This window comes from Aptenodytes forsteri, unplaced genomic scaffold (genome assembly GCF_000699145.1).
Source record: "Aptenodytes forsteri isolate BGI_AS27 unplaced genomic scaffold, ASM69914v1 Scaffold287, whole genome shotgun sequence".
Lineage (NCBI taxonomy): Eukaryota > Metazoa > Chordata > Aves > Sphenisciformes > Spheniscidae > Aptenodytes > Aptenodytes forsteri.
Genome location: NW_008794854.1, coordinates 701,247 through 725,266, shown reverse-complemented (window position 1 = coordinate 725,266; position 24,020 = coordinate 701,247). Strand labels below are relative to the sequence as shown.

The 24,020-nt window shown below is 38.9% G+C and overlaps 1 protein-coding gene across 1 annotated transcript in view; it reads left to right on the top strand.

Annotated features, from left to right (window-relative positions):
- Positions 1-24,020, top strand: part of CRYBG3 (crystallin beta-gamma domain containing 3) — an 82,903-nt gene that overhangs the window by 29,912 nt on the left and 28,971 nt on the right. Inside the window, exons 4-12 of the mRNA XM_019470818.1 lie at positions 158-5,141; positions 6,114-6,161; positions 6,522-6,637; positions 7,680-7,827; positions 14,760-14,899; positions 16,253-16,367; positions 17,537-17,572; positions 18,633-18,766; positions 20,591-20,717. Of these exons, the coding sequence (XP_019326363.1) occupies positions 158-5,141; positions 6,114-6,161; positions 6,522-6,637; positions 7,680-7,827; positions 14,760-14,899; positions 16,253-16,367; positions 17,537-17,572; positions 18,633-18,766; positions 20,591-20,717 (5,848 nt within the window). The remainder of the gene's footprint in view (positions 1-157; positions 5,142-6,113; positions 6,162-6,521; positions 6,638-7,679; positions 7,828-14,759; positions 14,900-16,252; positions 16,368-17,536; positions 17,573-18,632; positions 18,767-20,590; positions 20,718-24,020) is intronic.

The following is a 24,020-nucleotide window of genomic DNA, read 5'->3' as shown; positions in this document are numbered from 1 at the left end:
AAAAGGAGGAAGAGAGTGTTGAGTTCAATCTACAGTTTGTGCTAACCTGTGGAGGAAAACAGTATTGTACATCATCTACAGTTTGTGTTAACCTTTATTATCACACTAGCTATTTAGATAGTCTTTTTTGTGCTAATAATGATGATCCTTGTTACAGGCAGATGCAACGGAAGCCAGAAGCGCCTGCAGTCACTTATGCAACATATCGAGGTTCTGCAAGGATTAGGCAGCTACTGAAGAATCAATCAGAAATGGCTGGAAAAGGAGAAGAAAGTACTGAGAACAGAAATGGTTCAATGGTCAAAGAAAATGGAGAAATCCAAACAACTGTCTCTCTGAAATCAGGACACTTAATAAAAGAAAATGGAGAAGATGAGGGTAAAGATCACAAAGATGATGTCATAGTAAATTCTTCTGCAGTTAAAATTGGAACAAAAAAGTCTGGTAAAGCTCAGCATTGCTTGGGTAGCAGTAAACATGAAATAACCGCAAAGACCACAACTTCATCTATTGAATCATCTCTTGAGATAGACTTAAAACATACACCTGCTTTAGCTGCAACAAAAGTTAAAAGAACATATTCACTAGATTCATTACTGTCATCTAGTAGTAGAAATAATGAGATCCTAACCAATTCCACTTCCCAGATTACCAATTCCCTTAACATGAGTTCTGCAGGCGATTTGGTTGGAAAAGAAGTTGGACTGCTGGGAGAAGTAGAAGCTCAGTTTCAGGCAGACAAAAATGCCACTTCTAACTTTGATAAAGAAAATCATTGTAGTAAAGCAGCTAAGGAGTCCACAAAAGAAATGCAGGATGATTGTTTACATTCACCCAAATCAAAAAATAAGACAGTTAATGAAGAACTACAGGTGAGTAAGGGAGAATATTGCTGTAATCATCAAATGGATAGTCACTTGGAGCTAACATCGGATGTCCAGATGCTTCATTCCAGTACCACTACTTTTCAGCAGCAAGCAGATCAGCATACAGGTAGTGCAAATAAAGATAGTGATCCAAGAAAAAGCGATGCACAGAAAATTGTGGCAGCTGTAGAAAGAGAGCAAAATCCACAAAACTTTCTTTCTGCTGCTCTTTTACCTTTTAATGAACAAATACCCACTTCACTTAGCGTGGAGTCCAGAGGAGAATGCATAGCCGCGGGTGATCTAACTGCTTCAGTGTCATCTATTAAAAATGATGAAGATATAATCATGGGCAGGGGGACTTGTAATGAAGAACTGAGTGAGTTAGGGAGACCAATGCACATACAAAACGATCACCAGTTAAGCCTTGTGGAGAATTCTAAGGATACTGTCACACTGCAGACTGGTTTACCTTGTCTAGAAACTGAGGGTGTGGAAACAATGAAGGTTTTATCTGAGGTTGCAGTGGAGAACCTTGCCAATGTATCGTCTTGCATACATGGGTGTAAGAGTGTGAAATCTAACTTCGATGAGCTAACAGCACCTCTCCCTGTTACTTACGAGTCTTCTGTTGAAACTGGAGGCTGTTGCTCAGCTTCTCCTCATCCTGGTTGCAAGACCAAAAATAAAACTATAGGGAAAAGAGAAGTCAGTTTAAAAGATGTGAGAGAGACTGTTTCTCGTCCTGATCGTGAGTGTGAGAAGAGCGAATCCTCTGAGCCTGTAGAGATGAGCCTCTCAGAAAGCTCAGTTCCTGTCCACAACTGTGGTGCTGTTTCCCTTGAAACTGTTCAAGACATTCCTGCCAAGGCATTAGTTACACTCACAGAAGATAACACAGCAAAGCCTGCACCTTGCCCTTTAATCGGCATTGATAGGACAGACGATTGTACTCCTGCTGCTTCTAAAATCGGTAAGATTGATATGACTGAAGTTGCTCCTGTTCCTTCTGAGAGTAAGGATTCCGCCTCTGAACTTTCCTCTCGTATTTCTAAGTCACAAGAAAACATTCTGGAGGTTTCTCATTCTGCCTTGAGATATGGAGAAGGACCTTTGACCAACCATTCTGCTTTCATCTGTGAAAAAGGCGTTGATGTAGACATCATTTCTGAATCTCCATCTGTTTCTGAAGATAGGCGTATTAATTTTTCTTCCAAGAAGGAAAACAGTAATAAGCCTAGGATATCACCCACAGCACTTGATTCTTCATCTGACAACCAAGGAAAAATGCCTTCCTCTGCCATTAACTCTGAAAATGGCCAGATTGCTAGATGGTCTGCTGCTTCTGAACAGGACAGCTTTATTTTTCCAGCTGCTGAGTTCAGGAGCATAATCCTTGAGGACAGAATGACTGAGGTGCCACTTCACTCAGGAGACCCGAGAGCTTCGTGCCCGGCTGGTTCTCTGGAACCTGAGCTTACTCCAGCTATGCTTGATCACTCTGCTGCTGGAGTAGAGGTGGGGGGTGTTTGCATCCCCAGGCCCTCTTCACCTACTCTGGGATCCAGAGAAGTCTCCAACCTTTCCGTTTCTGCCTTGGAAACATCGGGTGTTGCTCAGGGGAACAGTTATTCCTCCAGTCGCAGAGCTGGTGATGGGGCAGAGGTGGCCTCTTCCGCACAACAGGCTGGCGGCAGTGTCTTGGCAGAGGCAATGCCATCACCCATCTGTCCTTTGAAATCTTTGGAAATGGTGTCTGAGTCAGCCTGTACTGAGAGCGTGTGCAGAAATGCTGTGGGACAGGTGAATCTTGGTAACTGTGCTGCTGCTATCTCAGAAGCCCCTTCTGTGACGGATGATCAAACAGCTGCTGCACCTGCGGAGTCAAACGAGCTCTGTTCTGAGGAAGTACAGGAAGATACCAATGTGAAGGGACAAGAATGTGCTAAATTCCAAGATGCTGCTGCTTTGTTTAAAAAAGCTGAGGAAATAGTGGACTCAGTTTTACACTTGGCTATAGAAGAAATAATAGCAAAACAAGCCATTGGTGTCTGCCAGCTTTGTGGGAGCAAGGGTGGTTTAATAAATACAGATATTCTAAATTATCAGAAAGCTGGAACTGTACAGCTGGAAGCAGAAGAAATCCAGCCAGCTGTGCAGTCATTAAAACATTTTAACGAGAGCAGTGGAGGAGGCTCGTCTTCATTTACAGGAAATGAAACAGTGGATGCAAATAATCAAGATGAAAAGATACTACCTTACATCCCTGATAAAATGGACCTCCATAGTGCACTAGCACTAAAAGCAAAAGAAATAATTGATGAAGTCATTAATTCAGCCAAACAAAAACTGGTATCCAATCAGTGGCAAGGCAGTGAGAGTAAAAGGCCTTCTGAAAAGGTTGAGCCTAAACCTACGGCTGAAACCCCAAAGATTTTAAACCTGGATATGAAGTTACCTGCCAAAACACAGGAACCAACAGAGGAGGCAGAAACTCAGAGTATAGCTGTAAACCGTGAAAACGTAGATTGCTCAGGTCCTCCTTTACTTCCAGATAGTATGGAAAATGGCATAGATTGGCCCCAAAGAGTTGAAAAGATACCAAATAATGCATTTATATGTCAAACAACTGGATTTCTACCCACAGGTAGTTCAGCAAGGCCAGAATCAGATCTTATGACACCAGCCAAAGAGAGGCACGATAGAAAGGTGTGTGAACATCTGGCTGCAGCAGAGTTGTGTGGCAAAGGTGGAGTATCAGCAACTAGTAGAAAATCTGATGGATCTTTACATTTAATACCTAGAGATGCTACTGTGACTGAAGAGATGCTTCTGTCATTGCAGTTAAAAGATTCATGCAGTAATACAAATATGCCAGAGTGCACATTGCTGCCCACTGTAAATGTTAATTTGTCATCTTTTATGCCTGATGAAGAATGTATCAGCATGCAGTGTGAATCCAAAGACAAAAGCAGTCCTCAGGGTTCTCTGGAAAGCAGTACAGAGGACAGTCCGTATGAACACTGTGGAAGAGAGGCTGCAGAAGAAGTACTTGCACAAGTAAAAGCAACCTTAGAAGATTCAAAGGCAGTGGAGAGTGAAGAGGAACTAGCAGAATGGGCAAGTGAGATAGCAGAGGTTAATACTGGATTAAATACACAGTTCGCTGTACCTGAATTGTCTGTTATCGGAGAGGACAGTGAAGGGAAAAACTGCTTTAACGCAGTTTTTGCCCAGAATAATGAGAATCCAAAGCAGGTACAAATGAAGGATCAAGACATGAAGAGGAATGATCAGCTTGAAGAAAATAGTCTGGACTGTAGTGATGACATGAAGGAATCGACGGATCTTTTGGCCTTTTCTCCACTAATTGAACAGTGGGAAAACAGTTCTTTTACTATCATTTATGAAGGTGCCCTTCAAACTGAGAACAAATCTGTCTCAACTGATGATATGCAAACTGGTTCGCTTTCTTCTTCTGTTCTGCCTTCGGATAATATAGATCATCTAATGTGTGAAAGAGCAAAGACTAAATATGAGCCAGCCTGTCTTTATGGGAAGGATAACAAGTTGAGTGAGGCAACAGATGACCGTAGCTCAGAGTCATTTCTGAGCGTGGAGGCCAAGCGCTATAGAGTATATCCTTTCTCTTTGTCTCCAATATACGAAGACGACAGCTCCCAAGAAGACTTACTTTCCACAGATGTGTCACCAGAAGGCCGTCCTAGTGGACTATCTAAAGATAACATTGACCACACTTCTGTGCTATCCCTTCTCCAGTCGGTTTCTGAGCGCTTACAGTTTACTACTCAGTTCAGTAAAGAGGATGAGGAGGAGGGAGTGGAGGACGAGGAGGAGGAGGAAGAATCATCATATGAAGAAAATATGCTTGATGTTGAGAGAGAAGAAGAATGTCTTTCCAGTCAGTGGAGAGGCAATTTAAAAACAGCCCTTCCATCAAACGACCAGACTAGATCTTTGTTTCCTGAACAATCACCTCTTCTTTCAAAAGAAAAACTTGACCCTAAGGAGCAACCAGAACTGTTTCCAGATGCGGCTTCTCCTGGTCAAACACCTTGTAAGCCAGTTTCACAGAAAGCTGATGCTGCTCTAAAGCATCCTCCTCCAAGTGTGTACTACCAGTATTTGAAATCTGCCAGCAATTGCTCCTCTGAGAAGGGGACCAGGTTTGGAAGCATTCTCCAGGATATGTTGCAGCCAAAGATTCATTGGTCTCAAGACAACACCATGCCAAAACTGGGAGAATTGTCAGCGGTAAGATGTCGTGTCATATAATATTAATAATCAAAGTGATTAGCCCAGATTCAAAATTGCTGTCTCCCTATTCTCCTTCCTCCCTTTTTAAGGTTAATTCTTTTATCATAAACAAAATTAATTAGGCTGTTTAAGATCATAGTTTAAAAAATATCTGCTAAAATAATTTTAAAAACAGTATTCTTGGTTCAGCACACAGATGAAAGTGACTTAATTGTAAAACAGAAGATGTGAACAGAAAATATAGTAGGAAAATATACATAATAGCAAGTCTGTATAATAGCAAAACACAGACTTGTCCATGTTAAGGACATTTCAACCTGAAGATGATGGAATTGCCTTTTAAATGAAAATTGTTCTTTCATTTCTTCCATTTCTGAGATTAGTAGAGCTGTATTGTCCAACAAATACAAATATCTGCTTACTGGACTATTTGATTGTTTCATCACAGAGTCTTCTACAAATTGTAGCTCAGTTAGCAAGTAAGTAATATAGCTGCTTCTGTAGATTAGCATTTCTTTTTTAGTTTATTTAAAACAATGGCAGATGAGGGTATGGAAACGGTTCTTCCAATATTCAGAAATTGAAAAGGCCGCATAGACCAAATGCATAACTGAAAAATAAAGCCTTTCCATGACGTTGGGAATATTTCGGTCTGTGTTAGAGGTCTGCTTTGGTTTTGCCACTATTAAGACATGCAGTTTATTGTTTGCTGGGAAAGGGTAATACATTTTCAGAAGTTACAACTTCCATAATAGTTCTTCCTTTCTAGCATTTGCTGCTTTCTGTTGATTGTTTGATTCTGTTAAACTATTTACACCAACTCTGAATGACAGTGAAACAAATCTTGGTTGTTTCTGCTAGTGACAGTTGTATGCATTTATAGGAATAGTGGACCCAGAATAATCTGTCTGTGCTTTGTGCTACTGTTGTAGATGTTAATAGTTGCTTTCCATGTCCTTTTAATTTCAGAACCTCATTGACAGGGCAAGTCTCAAATACAATCCAAGACCGGGAAAGGTGAGCAGAATTTGTGTCACATAGATCAATGTGATACATGGAATAATTTGTTGTATGAAAATTTTAGAATTGCCAGCATCTGAAGTTGTTAGTCTAGTTTTCTGTATTTTAATGGTACATATGCTTGCACATGCTAACAATGAGTTTATATTATTAAAAATCCTGCCACTAGTAGTTTTACTGTATTTCTGTCAGTAGCTGCTGTTTTAGTTCAGTAGAGTGTTTCATAAAAGAAGAAAATGTGTAACACATCAGTTGAGTGGGCACAAAGTGAAGTAAGTTTTATTCCAAGCAAAAAATAACTGTCTACACTGTATGTTGAAATGGGCCCTCATTCGTATGCATTGTATGTTGTTTCAGATTATTATTTATGATATTTATGGTGACAAAAGTAAACAAGAAGTTCATTCCGATGTGCTAGATACCACGTCCTGGATCTTTCCCATTGGGGCATTACTGAGGATAATTAGAGGATGGTAAGAAATCCAGGTCATATTTAAATAGAGTCTTTCCAAAAGACTGTCTATGTGTTTCTCTTGTATTTTCATTTCTTTTATTTATGACACACGTCTGATCTGCAAGAGTGTCTTTTTCTTTCTTTATAATTAGACTGATACAATGAAAAAAGCATGAAAGGAGGCTTCAAATGCTGCAGTACAAAAAAAATATATTGTTTCTCCTGGGAACTAGCTTCAAACAAAGTTTCTAACAGAACCACGAGTAAGTTTAGACTTCTTGCCTGAAGTGGTGAGACAGTACAGCCGTAATCATCACTAGAAGCATGTATGCCAAACAAAATGGTTTTTTTTACAGTTCAGTTTCATTATACAGTAACTGTTGCAAAAGGACCATAAAATGAACAATCTCAGCTGCTGTTTGTAATGTAGCGTTTAGAGGAACGTGGATGCAGAAGGATATACAAGTACCTTTAAGGTAGATTTTGCAAGTGTTTCTCGGTTCGCTTTGGGAAGCTGGGGCTGGGACCATGTCAGTTATTGCATTGGAATGTAATTGGTGGCACTTACAGTGAATGTTTCTGACTGTCAGTCATAGTAACAATGCATGTCACACGCAGTTTTGAGGCAGCCTTGTTTGGTTTTGCATACATTTCTTTCATGTCCTAAGAAATATGGAATGCCATTATTAGTGTGTATATGTTTTACGCCTTGCATAGTATCTGCCTGAACAGGACGTGTATTGATGTGTCAATTAATATATTTGTTCTGGTAAAATAAGGCTTTTTATTTACATTGTGTTTTAGCTGTATTTTTATACAGTTACTATTTTAAGTTACGTTAGGCTACGTCCTGGAGGAGAACCCTGTATTTTACTTTTAAAGCACAGAAGTACAAGCGCCGTATTTATCTAAAGTGAATGTGACTACTGAGGGACAGCATAACAAAGGTCTGATAGTTGGCTTGATAAAAAGAGCTCATTACTGAGCTTTCCAGCAAATGTGCTGTATAAGGACAGTCTTGCCTAACAGCAACAACTTGGTTCATTATATCATTATTACAGTTGGATTTTTTATGAGAAACCAAAGTTCCAGGGTCGGAAATATGTACTAGAAGAAGGAGAGACTGTGCTGGATCACCTTTGGGATATTCCGGGCGTGAAACATCGTCGAAGAAACATCACAGTTGGTTCAATCAAACATGTAACAAAGGTATAGACTTTATTAATAATATACTCACATACATAATTAATTTCTGTTGGCAATAGTGGTGTGTTACTAGCAATGGACAATGTGTGTATGCTGTGTTTCTGATTTTATTCAGATTTGCCATGAATCACATTTTTCACCTTCAGGATAAATTCCAGGGCTTCTGCTGCACTAAATTTTCCTTTCTTCCTGAAGGTAATGAGCAGATGGATTATCTTTGCCACCACCTTTATCTAACGCAGTGACTCCCCTCCTTTTAGATGTTTACCTGTTGAGTTAATTGAAATTAAATGGAATCAATTCATATTTTTCAAAGAAGCTTCTCTTAAACTATCTACCGTGTCTGCGTGGCTTCTGTTTCGGAAGTTAGTAGTTGGGTTTCCAATCCCATTTGTACAGCGTAGCCTCCAAAAATTACTATTGCTCCCTCTACAGCTTTGTGCCATCTGTAGGAATTCTGCGTGGACGAGTGGTACACCTACAGCATCTGGCTCTACGTACAGTCAGAAGTTCAAAAGGCGTTTTGTTGAAAAGATAGGAATCAAATGCCTAAATCTAAATATAATGCATCCATTGTTATTCAGTGAATGAGGAATATATTTACCAGATCTTGTGATTTAAGAAGACTTAGTGCTCTTGTTGTTTAGCACAACATTCCAGTTATTCACAGGGCAGTGGCCCTTTACTGTGAGTGAATTGTCATTTGTTTTGCAATGTGAAAGTTTTTCAGAAAAAGTGATGTTTCTCTGTTCTCTGCTGGTATAGAGGTAATTTTAAAATTGATAACCTTTTTGTCATCAGTACAGGGGCATAATGTCATAACAATTAGAAATACTTTTTCATTCTCTTAAAGACTTAACAATAAATAAATTCAAAAGAGGCTGGCTGAGGGCATGAATAATGAAGCTAACATTTATTTGAGCTACACAAGTTAAAAGCATTTGACCAATATGGAATATGAATATTGATCAATAACGTGGAAGGCAGCTAAGTAATTAAAGAAATACCACAAGAACATGTGGAACTATGGTCTAAAGCTGAGGGAAGCTGGGTGTGTCTTGGGTATCAAAGAAAAGAAAGCCTTGGATAGGAAAGACACTGTGGTTAGCTTCATCGTGCTTGATAAAAATCTTCGTAATACAACTAAGTAGGTTTGAGCATTGTTCTTCTTCCAGTATGTGGTTCATTTGTATGGAACACAGATGGAAGGCTTTGCTGCAGTACACTAGTTCAGTAATCAACACTGTTTCTCATGTAACTTAAACCTCTAGCAGGTATGGTTGGTTGGGAGGACTTTTGCTGTTAGTCCATAGGGCTGTATGGAGCTAGTGTGGGTGTGAACTCACTAAGCCGGGTTTTGTCTTCTAAACCTTGATTCGTGAAAGCATCCATCTTTTTTAGGTTGTACTTCAGCTGCTGTGGAACTACTTTTAGAAGGTAGTTTGCCAAAGTGCTACCTCTTTTTTTTTTTTTTTTTTTAAATATAGGCATTATTTTTAATTGACAAATGGCTGTTTCTTTTTCAGGCAGCTCATGTGTATGTGATCTGCAGGATCACATGTTTTACAATCATTATCTTTTTCATAGGCTGGGTAGCTCAGTGGCTTTTTTCCTACCTGGTTTGGTCATACTGGCTGTGTGTCCAGGCTGTCTGGCTTGTCTTCTGATTCTTCAAGTGGCTTTTTATGGTGCTTGTTTAACAGCTGCTCAGATGCCTTGAATTAGCAGATTTGAAAATTGACTAAATATTTGAGAAGAACATGGCTTGCCAAGAAGAGAAAAACAGATGTTTACTAAAGAAACTGTAGGAGGTACATTTAATATTATTTTTATTTTTTGCTGGCAGATGTTAGGTTGCTGAGAAACAGTCTGCCAGTAGCTTCGTGCTCTGATTTGGCTTCAAGCATCTACAAAAAGCAAAGGTTCTGTTAGCTTTGTGGTTAGCTTGTGGCTTGACTTACTGTGGATACACGTTATATGTATCCATGTGTGTTTAATTTGAAGGAACTTTGCGGGGGGGGGAAGATCCCAAAGGAACAGATCATGCAACTAGTAAAATGACGACCTATTTGAAGTAATGAGGAGTCTGAATTCTATTAAGGCAAGTCAACATGAGCCTAAACTAGCAAAATCTCCCTGCACTCGCAGGTTCAATGCAGCTCCTGCAGCACAATCTGTTTAGCCCAGTCAGTTCTCTGGTCTACTGCAAATGAATATATTGATCTTACGGAATTGGAGAGCTTTTTCTATCTGTTTCTGGAAGCCCGAAGAGGGTGCTAAATGTTACTTTCCTAAAAACAAGCGCTGAGAAGAGTTGCTGATGTTTCCATTCTGGTGTAATCTTGTAAACCACTATTTTGCAAGGTGATGAGATCTGAAACAGCAGTTTGTAATCTCTGTCTGCAAGATGGTTAGGCAGGGAATAACTGGATTCCTTGTGGACTGTACTTAAGCAAAGCTCTTTGTAATGGGAATGTTCACAGTATTACATGAAGGGTGTGTTTCTTTTGTTTGTGTGGTTTGCTAGGTAAAAAGGAAGTTACTAATTCAAACAGGGACTACTTTGTCAGATGCCATAGGAGGACACCCAGGAGCTTCAGATTGTCTCATTTGCTAGTTGGTATTTAGAGGATAGTAATCATTCATTTCTTTACTATTATTTTATTCTACTACCAACCCTGTTGAGTTCTGTAGTTTGGTTTGGTGGTGAAGGGTGGTAGCAAGAGTGGTACAGAGAAGGAGAAGTGGGAGAAAGAATTATGAATGGGTAAAAAAAGCTGGAGGACCAACAGAGAGTAAGATTTAAAATAAAAAATGATGCAGAAGCGGACATGTCCTAAGGACAAACTGTGTATCAAAAGTAAGATGCGTGTGTAGACTGTATTAAAAAGCAATCATGTGAATACCAGAACTAATTAGGCCTGGTTTTCAATAGACTCATCATTGTTTTGGCATTTAGCTTAAAGACTTCAGTCATTCGTTGTCCTGTTGTTGACATAAAAGGTTACCTCAGTTAAATAGGGTATTTTGATCACTTCAGTCACCGCAGCTTACAGCTCCAAGGAGGAGACCTAACAGTGCTGAAATTATTTAGCCCTGCTGGTGCTGTTAGGGCTGTAACCCTAGATTCAGAAGAAGGGTAAACAGCCAAGAGCGCCTTGAGGGGGTTGAAGGCTCTGGGTCTCTCACTTACGGTGGAGCTCTTGGTTGGACTAGAAAAATGTCAAGAGATGCCACCAAAGAGTAATATTTAATGCTAAGGTCTTGAGGGTCATCTTAACTCTCTTCAAAAGAAGCCTTAACCTTTCTGCTGAGGGGCGTGTTGCTGTTTGGAAGTGTCCGTTCTCTGCGAGCTAGTGCAAGTATTTCCTGTGCTTTTGTAACCATCTCTGCTCCCAAAAGACCATGAGGGAAGCACAGGCACTCCAGGATGACTCTGTGGAGGTAGGAGGAGAGTACCACAGAGTACAGGAAGACAGAGTGGGATGCCTGGAGGCTCTGACCTACCTAAGCATTTGCTGGTTGTGTGTTATCATTGGAAATGAACACAACTACCTAATCTGTTTGCTGTGCTTTTTATTCTGTTTTTGCCTGACGTGTCAGTAGGTTGATGAATATGGCATGAGTTTTGACTGCTTGTGATGGGGGTGGCAGGGCCGGGGTGGTATAGAGAGGAAACTTTCCAGTTTTGGATCTGACCTGAAACACCATGGTAATAGTTTTGCATGGTAATAGTTTTGCATGTGGCTATCTTATTTGAAAATCTTGACGCCTTGCAAATGAAAGGACTTCGGACTGAAGGATCTAGTTCTCAATGTGAATGCTATCATATTTGTGTGGTTTTCATTTTGTTCTAAAGATGGTGGCTTTATTACGAATGTTTAAGAAGCCTCTGAAAGTAATGATGCCTCTTAAATATGCTCAGGCAAATATGAACATGCTAGGGCAAATATTTACCAAGCTAAAGTTTACATGCTTAAATTATATACATTAATGGCATAGTACTTGAGTGTACATCTGCAAATATGTAGTGTTCACCTCATACAGCAATACTAAATTTTACCGTTTTCTGCAGTCTGTAAATTAATATCTGTAAATTGAACTCAATATTTAAGTCAAAATGTATATGTGATTTTAAAAAAAAGTGCTTAGAAAATATAATGTACTTCTTGCTCGAACATACTATTACCTTTAAAAATAGATATTTGAATTGCTTTTGATGAAGACCTCGGTTTACTATGTGACACTTTATGAAAGGATTTTATGGACTTAATCTAGTACACACAAAAATGCCATCGCAATGAGCAGAGGTTTTTTATGACTGTCAAAATCTGTCTGGAGAGAGATGGTGATAAATAGGAGAGATTTTATTATGAGTGCTTGTGCTTTACCTACCCTTTGGAGAACTGCTACATTCTTCACCTCTTGAGGTGGAGCCTGCCTCATGAGCTTCAGAGTCAGGAAAGCAAACTTGAAAAGAGAATACAGACTGGCTTTTTCCAATCTTCAAATGAAATACGTCCTACTGAATTAAAATTAAACATACTCCGTCTCATATTCAGTCTGAGCCCGCAGGCAAAGATACTTTATTTTGCCACTTGTCTAGTCTTGTAGGTACATTGCTTCAGAATTTACCTGAAACCATTAAGAGTCTAGCATCATTATTTGTGGAATTCTTAGAAGTGCAACTTCTGATTTTACGTATCGAGCTTTGTTGTTGGATTCACAGATTTCAGCCATATCACGTATAGGTATTATTTAGAAAAAAAAACCCAAACTTCAAATATTTCTTAACTGTAACTTAGTAAGATTCATATACATGTGAAAACTTTGAGGAGACTTTTTTTAAACTTGACTAGCAATACACTTAGAATTGAGGAATGGTGTTCCTTAGCACTTTGCCATAAAGTAGCATTTTGTTTTTGGATTCACAGATTTCAGCCATATCACGTATCAGGTATTATTAGAAAAAAAAACCCAAACTTCAAATATTTCTTAACTGTAACTTAGTAAGATTCATATACATGTGAAAACTTTGAGGAGACTTTTTTTAAACTTGACTAGCAATACACTTAGAATTGAGGAATGGTGTTCCTTAGCACTTTGCCATAAAGTAGCATTGTACTAGAAAGTCTTTTTTCCTAGTCTTTCAGGTTTTGCTCATTTGAAAATAAAAATTCTGGTATTGCAGTTTTTGTTCTGAAAATGAATCGTATGCATTGTTTGCAAGGTACAATAAAGAGGAAACACAATTGTGCATTAGGGAGAGTTGCCAAAACAGTATATACTGTGTTACTTCAGGTCTCAGAGGAAAGTGAAATAATATCCTGGAGTTCATCTGTCATAATTGCCACATTTATTGCTGCCAGTTAAATAACTGCTGAAAGAACTTTGCTAACCAAGAAGAGGTGTGTTTCTCGGTGGGATGTTACTCCATCATTTGAAAGCTCCACTCAAAACCTGTGTGAAAAAGGAGAGCATGCAGGTGTTGTCATGAGATGAGGTACTGTTACTTTAAGAGCTTTTGTGCCCTGTTGCTGGGTTTCCCTGCAAGCTCTTGTGTTTTGCCTGTGGGGTCTGGCAGAAGCCACAGGCCGTGCGGGTTCTCTCTCATGGTGTGACCCTGCCTGGGTCCTCAACAAATCCAGTAACCATGTGCTTCTCTGAGGGCACCCTCAGGGACAGCTTCTCATCCCTCTTCTCTAGTGCACATGCAAGGGGCATCTTCCTCCAGCCACGTTAAGGGCTTTCGAGGTCTCTTTATGCTGTCCAAGCCCTTTGGGCTAATGCAAATGGACCCGTGGGTCAGGAGGATAAGGGGAAGGGTGCTGTGAAGTTATCACTGAGAACTGAAGGTTTCCAGCTACAGCTGAGCAAACTCTGTAAGCACGTGGGACGCCTTTCATTGTAGCAGGAAGACTGTTCTGTAACGCACTGCTGAAGCAGGGCCTTGTAGAAGATCCTCATTGATTCGTGATGTGTTTGAATGCTGGGAAAGAAAGTATTGGCAATGCATTTTATACAAATATTATCAAATGAGTGTGGTTCAATAAAATCCCTGCAAATTCTAGAGAAGGTCACGTGTTCAACAAGTAGTTCTCCAGCATGGTATCTATTAGTAGAAAACCTTAAGTAAGGTAACAGAGGTTGTTGTTCTGTAGTAACAGGAAAATTGCTGAAGTGTCTGCTTAACAAAACAAATGTTGTCTAGTACTGTTCTTTTTCTTTGTCTAAAATGCTGTAGATTTATTTAGAATGACAGAAAATTGAACTTACATGGCTTGAAACCGGTCGGATACGTTACAGAACCTAATTATCACTGAGGGAGGGAGGTGGGGATGTAGTAGACATTTCTAGAAAGTTTTAGTTATGCATGCATCATATGATTCTATATGTGTGTTATGGAAGCACTGTCTTTAAAAAAAAAAAAAAAAAAAAAAAAAAAAAAAAAAAAAAAAAAAAAAAAAAAAAAAAAAAAAAAAAAAAAAAAAAAAAAAAAAAAAAAAAAAAAAAAAAAAAAAAAAAAAAAAAAAAAAAAAAAAAAAAAAAAAAAAAAAAAAAAAAAAAAAAAAAAAAAAAAAAAAAAAAAAACAACAGTATTATATGCATGGTTTGTCTATCAGTAAATACTGTCAGATCCTTTACTTGGAGAGTATTTAAACTGAGCTTTTTGAAAGTAGCCCAGCAGGCATAAATGCATAGTTCTTCTCTGAAAGTTAGTGGGAGCTGGAAATTTACTTCCCTTAGCTTTTCTAAAAATTCCAGTCTTCATTTAAAAAGACTAAAACCCTTCCATCATATGAAGCCTGGAGTTAGGGTAGAAGGGTGAGAAGACATGCAAAAAAAGAAGGAAGCATCACCACATCATTCCTCTGCTGCGATGGGGCAGACTCTGCAAGCATGGATAAGCCTTACCCTTTGATTTGTTTCCGCAGGACTGTGGCATTCCGGAGGTAGAGTTCTGCCTGGCAGCTGGTAGTACAGAGGGACTTCCTATCTGCATACAGAGTGCAGTTGCCAATTTAGAAGAACTGGATGTTGAGAAAAACCCTTACATAAGAGTCAAATCAGGAGTGTGAGTACTGAACCTTTTTAATAGCATATTGCCAGCAGGTAGAGGGTAACATCATGGGATGAAAGTCAGTCAGTAATAGGAACAGTATTTGGGGGGGTTTGCTACAAATCAGTTAACATATAGTAGATATTCCCAGCTTTACACTTCAGCATTGTGCTATGTGGGCTTCTAGTAGTGGAACCAAATTTTTGAAGGCATTTTTCCTCTAGTTGCTGGCAGAAGTCTTCTATAATTCCATCTTTGAGTAGCTTTATAAATAGAAGAAGCAGCTCAGCTATAATTAGCTTTTAGTTCGTTGGAGAATAGATACTGTCTCCCTGGTCACCCACCCTGTTATAACGGTGACACTGTGGCTGAATACCAGCAAATTAATACTACATCATCTAAGCATTTCTCAAGCTACAGCCATATCCTGACTTTCTGGAGAGAGATGATGCAGTATGATACAGGCCCCTTGGTAGCCCCGCATTTTCTGTATTGAGCAGAATAGTCTGTTTCTTGGGTAAATGGCTAACGCTTCACAGTTCCTGAAGTTTGGGAGTTCTGTGCCTTGTCTCATAAATCGTTGCAGAACGACATTAGCTATTCTGTTACAAGAGTGTTGAGTTTGCCTTTCCACGTGAGCCAAGCCTTCCTTCCCACAATATCACAATATGTCTGTGAAGCTTGAGGTGGTGAAGGAATTAAAAACAGTCTTGTCTTAGTTTTGATAGAACTTAGTGTAACTTTTAGCTGCTTATGGTCTGTGTTTGTGTTGTTCTAAGAAAATAATTTTCCATATGGCTCAATGCCTCTTCCTCCATTCCATATTTGGTCTACTAACCCTGTGTCCACCTTCTACATTCAGCTTTCTTTTTGATTTAAAACAGTCTGAAGGAGTCCCAGCATTTTTAATCTTCATGTCAAAATTACAATAGCCTGCTTTCCAAAGCAGTGTTGTAAATCATTGTATTTTAATAACTTCCACAGAAATAATGAAGTGGGATTGATGTTAGAAGCCTTTTAATTTCTAAGGTGGCAATCCTAAGTGAAATTTGATGCAAGTGCCTCATCCTCAGTACTGACATTGGTTTTGTAAACTCATAGTGCAACAAACTGGCTTCTTAAAGTGAACAAATGGGTTATTTTCTTCTCTTTCATTTATGTTTAGTTTGGACTGAGCAAAAGCATGTGAGATCTTAGCATTGATTTTTGCCAGTGTATTTAAATATAGCTTCGTTTTGATGTGCTGGCAGTATCTAAAACACATTATCTAGCTTTTACGAATACAAAAAGGAAAATAATTTTAATAAGAACTTTGTATTTGTAATCTATCTAATGAGATTAATAAGTCCTTTATCCTTATTGTTATAGATGGCTTGCTTATTCAGACTTTAATTACAAGGGAGAGATGAAGGTTTTGGAAGAATGCGATTCACCATCTGAAATTCCTTCAGCAGATGTAAAATCTCTGCGTCCCTTAAAAATGGTGAGGACTTCACAATTCCCTAATAAGTTGTGTGCCTTCCTTTTCCTATTGTTGTTCCCCAAAGGTTTTGATCTAAATATAACTTAGGTTCTAATGTCCTTTCAGGGTTAATCCTTATACGTGTAACACTCATCTCACGCCACGGTGCATTTGCAGTGTTGTAGTGGCACGGTGGTTGCTGTGGCTTGCTGGGCTTCTGCGTCTGCCCAAGTAAGACCACGTAGTCAGAGGGAGCGCCTGATTCACTAGGACATCTTCCTGGGAAACTGCTGTCGTTGAGTGGAGATCAAATAAGACAGAACTGAAAGGCTCTGAATTGTATTGCAGCTAACACCAATTCATTAACTAAAAAAGCTCTGCAGAAGTTGATTTTCTTTTTTTTTAATGGTACAGCTAGAGTCTACTGGGGGTGGAAGACCAGCTGAGGAATTTCTTACCCAGTAGTATTCCTGTGACCACACATAGCACAAAAATCTTCGGAGGTGCAGCTAATTTTTGTTTTGATAGACAGCATGTAGATTAAATATGAAAGAGATGTGGAAGGGTGTAACACATAATTCTACTGTATACATAGCAAGCCTACAGAAAGAGAGTTTAAAAGTCACAAAGGTGTAAGACCTAACAGCTGTCTTCTTAGTTGCTCATGGGAGGTAGGTGTCTTATTCCCTCACAGAACATCATTCGCTAACATTTCCAGAGAAAATGCATTTATTGTATTTGCTCTTTGACCATAGACATGAATATGTCAGCCTATATTTTCTCTCTCTTCTGGTGTTTATAGTTTCTTAGTGTTCCACCATTTGTGCTTAAGAAACTTGAAATATATACAACCAAGCTTTAAAAGTTAATTTTAAAAATTGGCCAATATAAATTAGTTAAACACAAAGTAAATATTTACTTTAGATTGCTAATAGACAATGAAGGAATATTTTTAAATTGCTTGCACCCCTACAGGCTTGTCAGTGCACTGATTTGTTTGTAGGTCAGGTTTATAGTGTCCCTGGCCTTTATGAATTATCAGAGTATTTAAACTAGTGTTTGATTTGGCCAACACTGAAAATGGTGAATATAATTACAAAGACTTCATGCTCTGATAGTACTATAAAATATGTGTCAAAGCATAACTTTAAGTTTTATATAAATATCTTTCCCCCCCCATCTTTTTTTAGGGTGGACTAAAGGTACAAATGCCAATGAATGTCAAGGTAAGCACTGAGGACATTGAGAATAAAATACGAGCACACTGGAAATATAAAACCTTTATTTAAGCTATTTTCTTTTTGTTGGGTATGTGATGTTTGATTAAGTATTCAGTGTTTGCTGCTGAAGAAAAATTCACTAATGCTGTCAAGTCCGCTTTCTTACTAGTGTTTCATGAGATGTAAAAGTAGTAGTAGTAGTTTGTTTTTTACATATTAGGAGAGTGTGAATTTGCTATAGAAGAATTGTAAAGCTTTTACAAAATAAAATGAGTTTTCCTGACTGACACATCAGTCACTGTAATGGAAAGGGATCAGGAGAGATTTTCCCATTTAACATACCAAGTTTAAAAAAAAGGAGGGGGGAGGGGAGGAAGGGGGCAGGAATAGGACCCTTCCTTCCTATGCTTGATCCCAATACAAGAGTCGTGAGTGAGACCATGATCCTTCTATGATTTGAGGAGCAGAAAGCTTATCTGGAGTTACTGCTCCTTTTCCCTCCTTTTTCTAGTTCTCCACAAAAATGCTAATGCTTTAGGTAACTTTTAATTATACAAATACACGCGAGACTCAGGTGTTTTTCTAATAAATATTCGGCAGATGAGGAACCTCAAGGAGGTGTTAACTGCAGTCACTGAAATAACTTCAGCAAAGTACAGAGAAAGACCTCTTGTCTACTTTTGAAGGATTAAGCTCAGTGTGTCTAGCTGTGACCGGGTAGGATTACCTGCAGGCTATATACACTGCCCAGGCACAGGATTACAGGATAAATCAGTCATGTAGCTGCAGAGTGCATTTATGTATATATAATTGTGTGAATAAGTATCCTTCTGTGGAAATGTCTGCAAATAGCCTGACAAGCCTATCTAAATCCAAATAGGGTCTCTTCAGCTTCGAGGGCACTCAAGAATCAGAAGGGCTGAGGAATGCAACCCTGAATTTTCTTCATAGTGATGGCTTGTTGGAGGGGGGGAAAAAAGGTGTCTTCCACAGCAGTACACACACCCAAACTTCAAATTACTATTCAGGGCGTACTCAAGGCATTGTTCAACATCATGTTTTCTAGATAATAATATATGAGAAAACCCACTTTGGAGGATGGTCCAAGGAGTTTTCAGAAAACATCGCTTCTGTCCCAGCTCTGTTTGGTAGTGAAGAGGAGTTTCAGGAAATTGGATCAATAAGTGTAATTGGTGGAGTGTAAGTATATTTCACTTTTATATGTATTTACTTTAAAATAGGAAATCATAACTAAATGCTAAGAAGTGCTAACTAAGGGGTGATTAGAATCTCTCACTGGTAAAATATTTTGAAAAGAAAGGAATATATATTTCTTTTGTCAATTATCAGCTTTGGATAAAACCACCTCTCCATATGGCTTATCTATTGAAGGGAGTATAGGAAGATAAAACTAAGTGTGTGAGAGGTGTGAAGTCAGTGTTTACCATTTGGATGCCAATCAACTAGGCCATTTTGTTCCTTAACGACAGCATTCACACAGAGCTTTAATTTATATTGCTTTATATTTCTGATAGTCTACTTAATTTACTGAAATGACCTTGGGTAGGTGTGGTCAGTCTTCAATTTGACATTTTAATGCCTCTGAAATCTATAAACTGTTTTATTGTCTCAATGGTTTTCCTTTGCCACCTGTTGCATGTTATCTGGAATTAAGAATCTACCCTTATTTTCCTTTGCTGAGGCCTCGGATTGATTCTGTGTTGCCCTGCCCCTCTCTGTCATACACACATGCACACAAAAAAGGCTGTATAACACAGTCCTTAGGTGGACTGCTCGTGAGGTAGGCTCAGTGCCAGCTATTCTGGGGAGCTGCCAACCCTACACATTGTTCTTTCAATCTCTCCCAAGACCCAACAGGATAGGACTGTTTGAAAGCACGCAGGATGGTTACTTCTGCCAAACAGCTTAGCAATAAAATAGTTTTCAGAAACTTTTTTTTTTTCTTAGGGGATTTCAATGCTAATACTTCAATATAAAGATTCAATAACATACATCCTATCAGGCTGTTGTCAGAATCTTACAAGCACTAAATTCAAAATAAACTTAATTGTGAATACTCAAATAATCTACTTATAAATACATTATGTATTCGCTATCTGGGAAGCCTCAAATTATTAAAAATCATCCCTCTGTTTCTTGTGGTGGCTTTTATTTTTAATACTGCAAAACTTAAACATGTGAATTAATGTAAAACAGGTGGTACTAAAAGTAAAGCTATCCCTGCCTGCCAAATTTCAACGCTGACAGAATTTGTACAGTAGTTCTAATACTTACAAGGGAGCTTTAATGAAAGAAATGCTTACAAGGAAGAAGGAGGGAGAAGCACTTTTTCAAATTAAGATCCATTAGAGCTGTCGAAGTTGATGTGGAAATGCCTTTTTTTAATCAAGCCTTATCTATTTGTTCAAAAAACTCTCAAAAAGTTTTATTCCCTTAGTGCTAAAACATATTCCATATGCAATATATTGTATATGTTCAGTTCACTTGTCTATTCATATTCATATATGGTTTTAGATTAGAGCAGGAAACAATATAGTCGGGTGAAATTTTGTCCTGCTGAAATCCATTAATTTTGTCACCAGCTCCAGCAAGGGTAGAATCTCATCATTTATTAATACACTGAAGGGATCTACTGCTTGTTTTTTATCATTGACAGTTGGTGGCTTACAGTGTTTTGGCCACTAGATGCGTACTAGCCCCTGTAGTACCGAATATTGGTATTGGGAATATGGCTGACTGAGAGGAGGTACATGGAGAAGCGTTACACAAATAAACTGTTGTTGTAGAAAGAATCACATGGTGGGATTTTGATCCACAAAGAACACTTCAGGGGTGACTGTTGTGATGTCAAACAAGCATTGCTTTGTTCGTTAGCTGAGTCTGTGATACTCATTTTAGTGTTCTTAGGATGTTCTCTTCCCCTTTTGTTTGTTATGGAAAATCATGTGTGCAGTTGTTTTGCTTTTAGTTATTTCTCTTTCTTTTGTTGTGTGGTTGGTGTAGATGGGTTGCCTATGATAAGGAACGCTACAAAGGCCATCAGTACTTGCTGGAGGAGGGAGATTATGAAGACAGACACTCATGGGGGGGAACTGACAGTGTCCTCCTGTCTTTCCGGTTCCTTCAGGCTGTAAGTACTTTTATGAATTTCACACAAATTATGCACAGTTCTGTACATAAAGAGGAAGGTTATTCTTCGTATATGGTACAGCTGTCTTTGGTTTAGTCATTCCACATTTTGCCCAAGTTCACTCTCATTCTTTTCCTACTTGCTGAAATTTAGACTGCACTGCATACATGCAGCAAGTATGCAGGCAGAAGCAGGTTCTAAGTAGCCTTTGTAATGTTCATACAAAGAATGTATCATGCAGAATTCCTTGTCTACCTGCCAGATTTTCTAAGTATCTCACTTCTGCACTTCAAGCTATTTGAATCTCTGGAACACAATTTTCTTAAGTCTAACATGTGTAAGTGTACAGTGTAGTTCTTTATTAAAATAAAAACAGCTTTTCAACACAGCAGCTGTTGCAAGCCTTAAAACAGCATTACCCTCTGTCTCTGTGATTTCTGTGCCAGAAAATTTTGGCAGCAAAAATAATCATGGTGAAAAAATCCCTGCTACTAAAATGTGTTTAGTGGGGACAAAGATGAAATGATGATAAAAACTATATCAGAGTCCAGTAGTGGAAGCAAAGTTAGACTTTCCAGTGATGGGGAAACATGGGATTAGAACTTCTTTATCATTTCCTTTGGTTTGGGTTTTTTTTTGTTTGCTTGGGGGTTTGATTTTTTTATTATAATAGGACCTCTGTGAGCTTTAAATACAGCTGCAAAGAGTGGCTCCTTTGGAGAATTAGGTTGTTCACTCTGAGATTACTTAGTCTTGGGGGTTTGATTTTTTTATTATAATAGGACCTCTGTGAGCTTTAAATACAGCTGCAAAGAGTGGCTCCTTTGGAGAATTAGGTTGTTCACTCTGAGATTATTCAGTCTTGTGTACTCAGATTACTCATCTCCTCATCTGAGGAGATGTGATATTTCTGAGCCAGGAAAATTAATGTGAACCCAAAAAGGCCATGCTTAAATTCACAATTTGCAGTTTTGATTTTTATGAAAGGCACCTAGGAAAAGCTATATTTATAATCAGAATCTATCATATAACTTAAAATAAAGATAGAATAAACTGAATTGAAGAAAAATATTCTTCTCTAAATAATTTATTTTCAGGTTTCTGAGAAAACCAGGCAGGAATTTTCCTCTAACTCCTCATTTTGAATGTGCAGAATCCTGTTCAATTACTGACTAATCTTAGTTTTTCTTTCTTTTCAAGCTATACATAGGATACTTGAGTAACTTCCAGTCATCTTTTTAAATCTTCCTCTTAGCAAAGGACATGATTACAAGCTTAAAATTGTGCATGTGCCTAGCAGGGATGACCTTCCACATATATGCATGTATTTAATTTGACCCATGCCTAGAACAGTCAGGATGCTCAAGTCATTAACATCTTAAAAATTGTATCATTTGCACTCATATATCAACATATATCATTCAAATTGGCATATAAATTTATATCAATATGTACGTATTGATAATAAAAGTGTAAGTAATACTTTCCCTCAAATTGTAGCATAACTAAAGGCAATGAGCTAGTTGCCAATAAAATGACTAATGGCACTAGCATTTTGTTGTTTGGCTTGACCAACAGATTGACCGCCTCTATCTGATGTGCAATACATAGGTCAGCGTTCAGGCTTGCCATATGCTCTCTTCGTGACTTTGTATACGATGCTTAAGGTCAGGATTTTAGAAACATTTTAGTACCAAACTCTTGTTTTCGGGGGGACCTGGGCAAAAATCCAAAACTAGTTCTGTCCTCTTAATGCACCTCGCTGCACAGCGAATGTACTAACTCTTCTCCGTAATCTCAGAAATTCTGTTAGAAGTGCGGTGAAGGTTGTGATGGTCTCGGACTCTGCGGGGGTGTTCCTGGATATCAGATCCTTAGTGCTCTTCCCTAGAAATTCTGTTTTAGTCAGATGAATTCAAGAGTCTCTGTAGAAGATTAAGGACTTTGTGAAATGTAGCTGAGTTGCATTATTCATGGTCAGCTTAGGTAGGGAGTGGGGCTGGACAGTGGCCCTGCTCTTGTATGTGCTCAACGATCCAGCTAGACTTCCTGCCCTCCCCCACCCCTTCTCCTTGGGCATGACACTAGGTGACCTTGACTGTGTTGGCTTTAAGGCCAGCACAGACCTGAAAACAATTTAGCCTGGCTCACATGGCATGAAGCTGAAGCTAATGAGCCCCGTGTACCTGATGAGTCAGCTCCAGGCAGAGTTGGATCAAATGTCTTTGTAGATCAAATGTCTTCGTAGACTTCCCTGCTCCCAAAGCAGGGAGTGTGGTACAGAAGCACGTAAATGGCTCTGCAGAGAGCCAGGCTGGGTACGGCATGCCTCGTTAGCCTGTGTCAGTACCAGCTCTGTCAATGTGGCTTAGTACTATGCAAAGCTATTCAGATGTTGCTGCGCCACGGCGCTCAACATGACAGGTTTCACCAGAGCTTATTAGCGCTAGGAAAATCCAACCCATGTTTCTGTACACATACCAGTGACTGCAGTTGAGCTGAGGCATGAATTCAATTTCCTGACAAATCAGAAAGGTTAGACATCGCACACAAAAGAGGGACTGTTACAAGTCACCCCTCCCCACCCACTGGTGAAGATGTACACGCACGTAGGCATACTGCAAGAGCTTTCAGTTTTTGTCTGTCTTATTCTGCTGTGAACAGTCACAAGCTCTAATGTAGGGATGCAGGGAGTGTTTTGAGAGCGGAGGTAGAAGGACTTGTAGAATTGTTTTTTCCAGCATACTGCCAGCTCTGTTATCAGCATCTATATTGGACACACTGGAGTCAAATTATACAGGGCTTGTTCCTGAGGGCAGACAGCAGTTTGTACTGCGTGCTGGTTTGGGGAACAGTTGCATTTGCTTCTTTTCTGCAGTGTCAGATGAGAGAATTTGTGAAGTTGGGGGTTCCTGTGGCTGTCGTCATCAGGGAAAGAGTGAATTTTCTGAGTCTCTTTCAGTGGAGCAGAGTCTGTTCCCTTTGGAGCTTTCCCACTAATGTTTTCAAGTCTAAAATGATTTGCCTTGGTCTGAAAGTCCATTTTTAAGTATTTCTCCTATTGCTTATTGTAAAAGAAGCTGTATTGAAAATTTAGGGAGGAAAAAATGATGGCTGAATTTGAAACATGTTTTAAATGTAATTACAATTGTGGATATATTTCAGTATTTTAAATTTAGTCAAAGAAATTATGTGCAGATTTGATCTAAATGGTTTTTCAGGAACTCTTGCAAAGTCCTTGCTTCAGGACTGTTAAGAGTAGCTGTTTTTCATTTGCACTAAAACTGCACTAGCTGCCCCCCC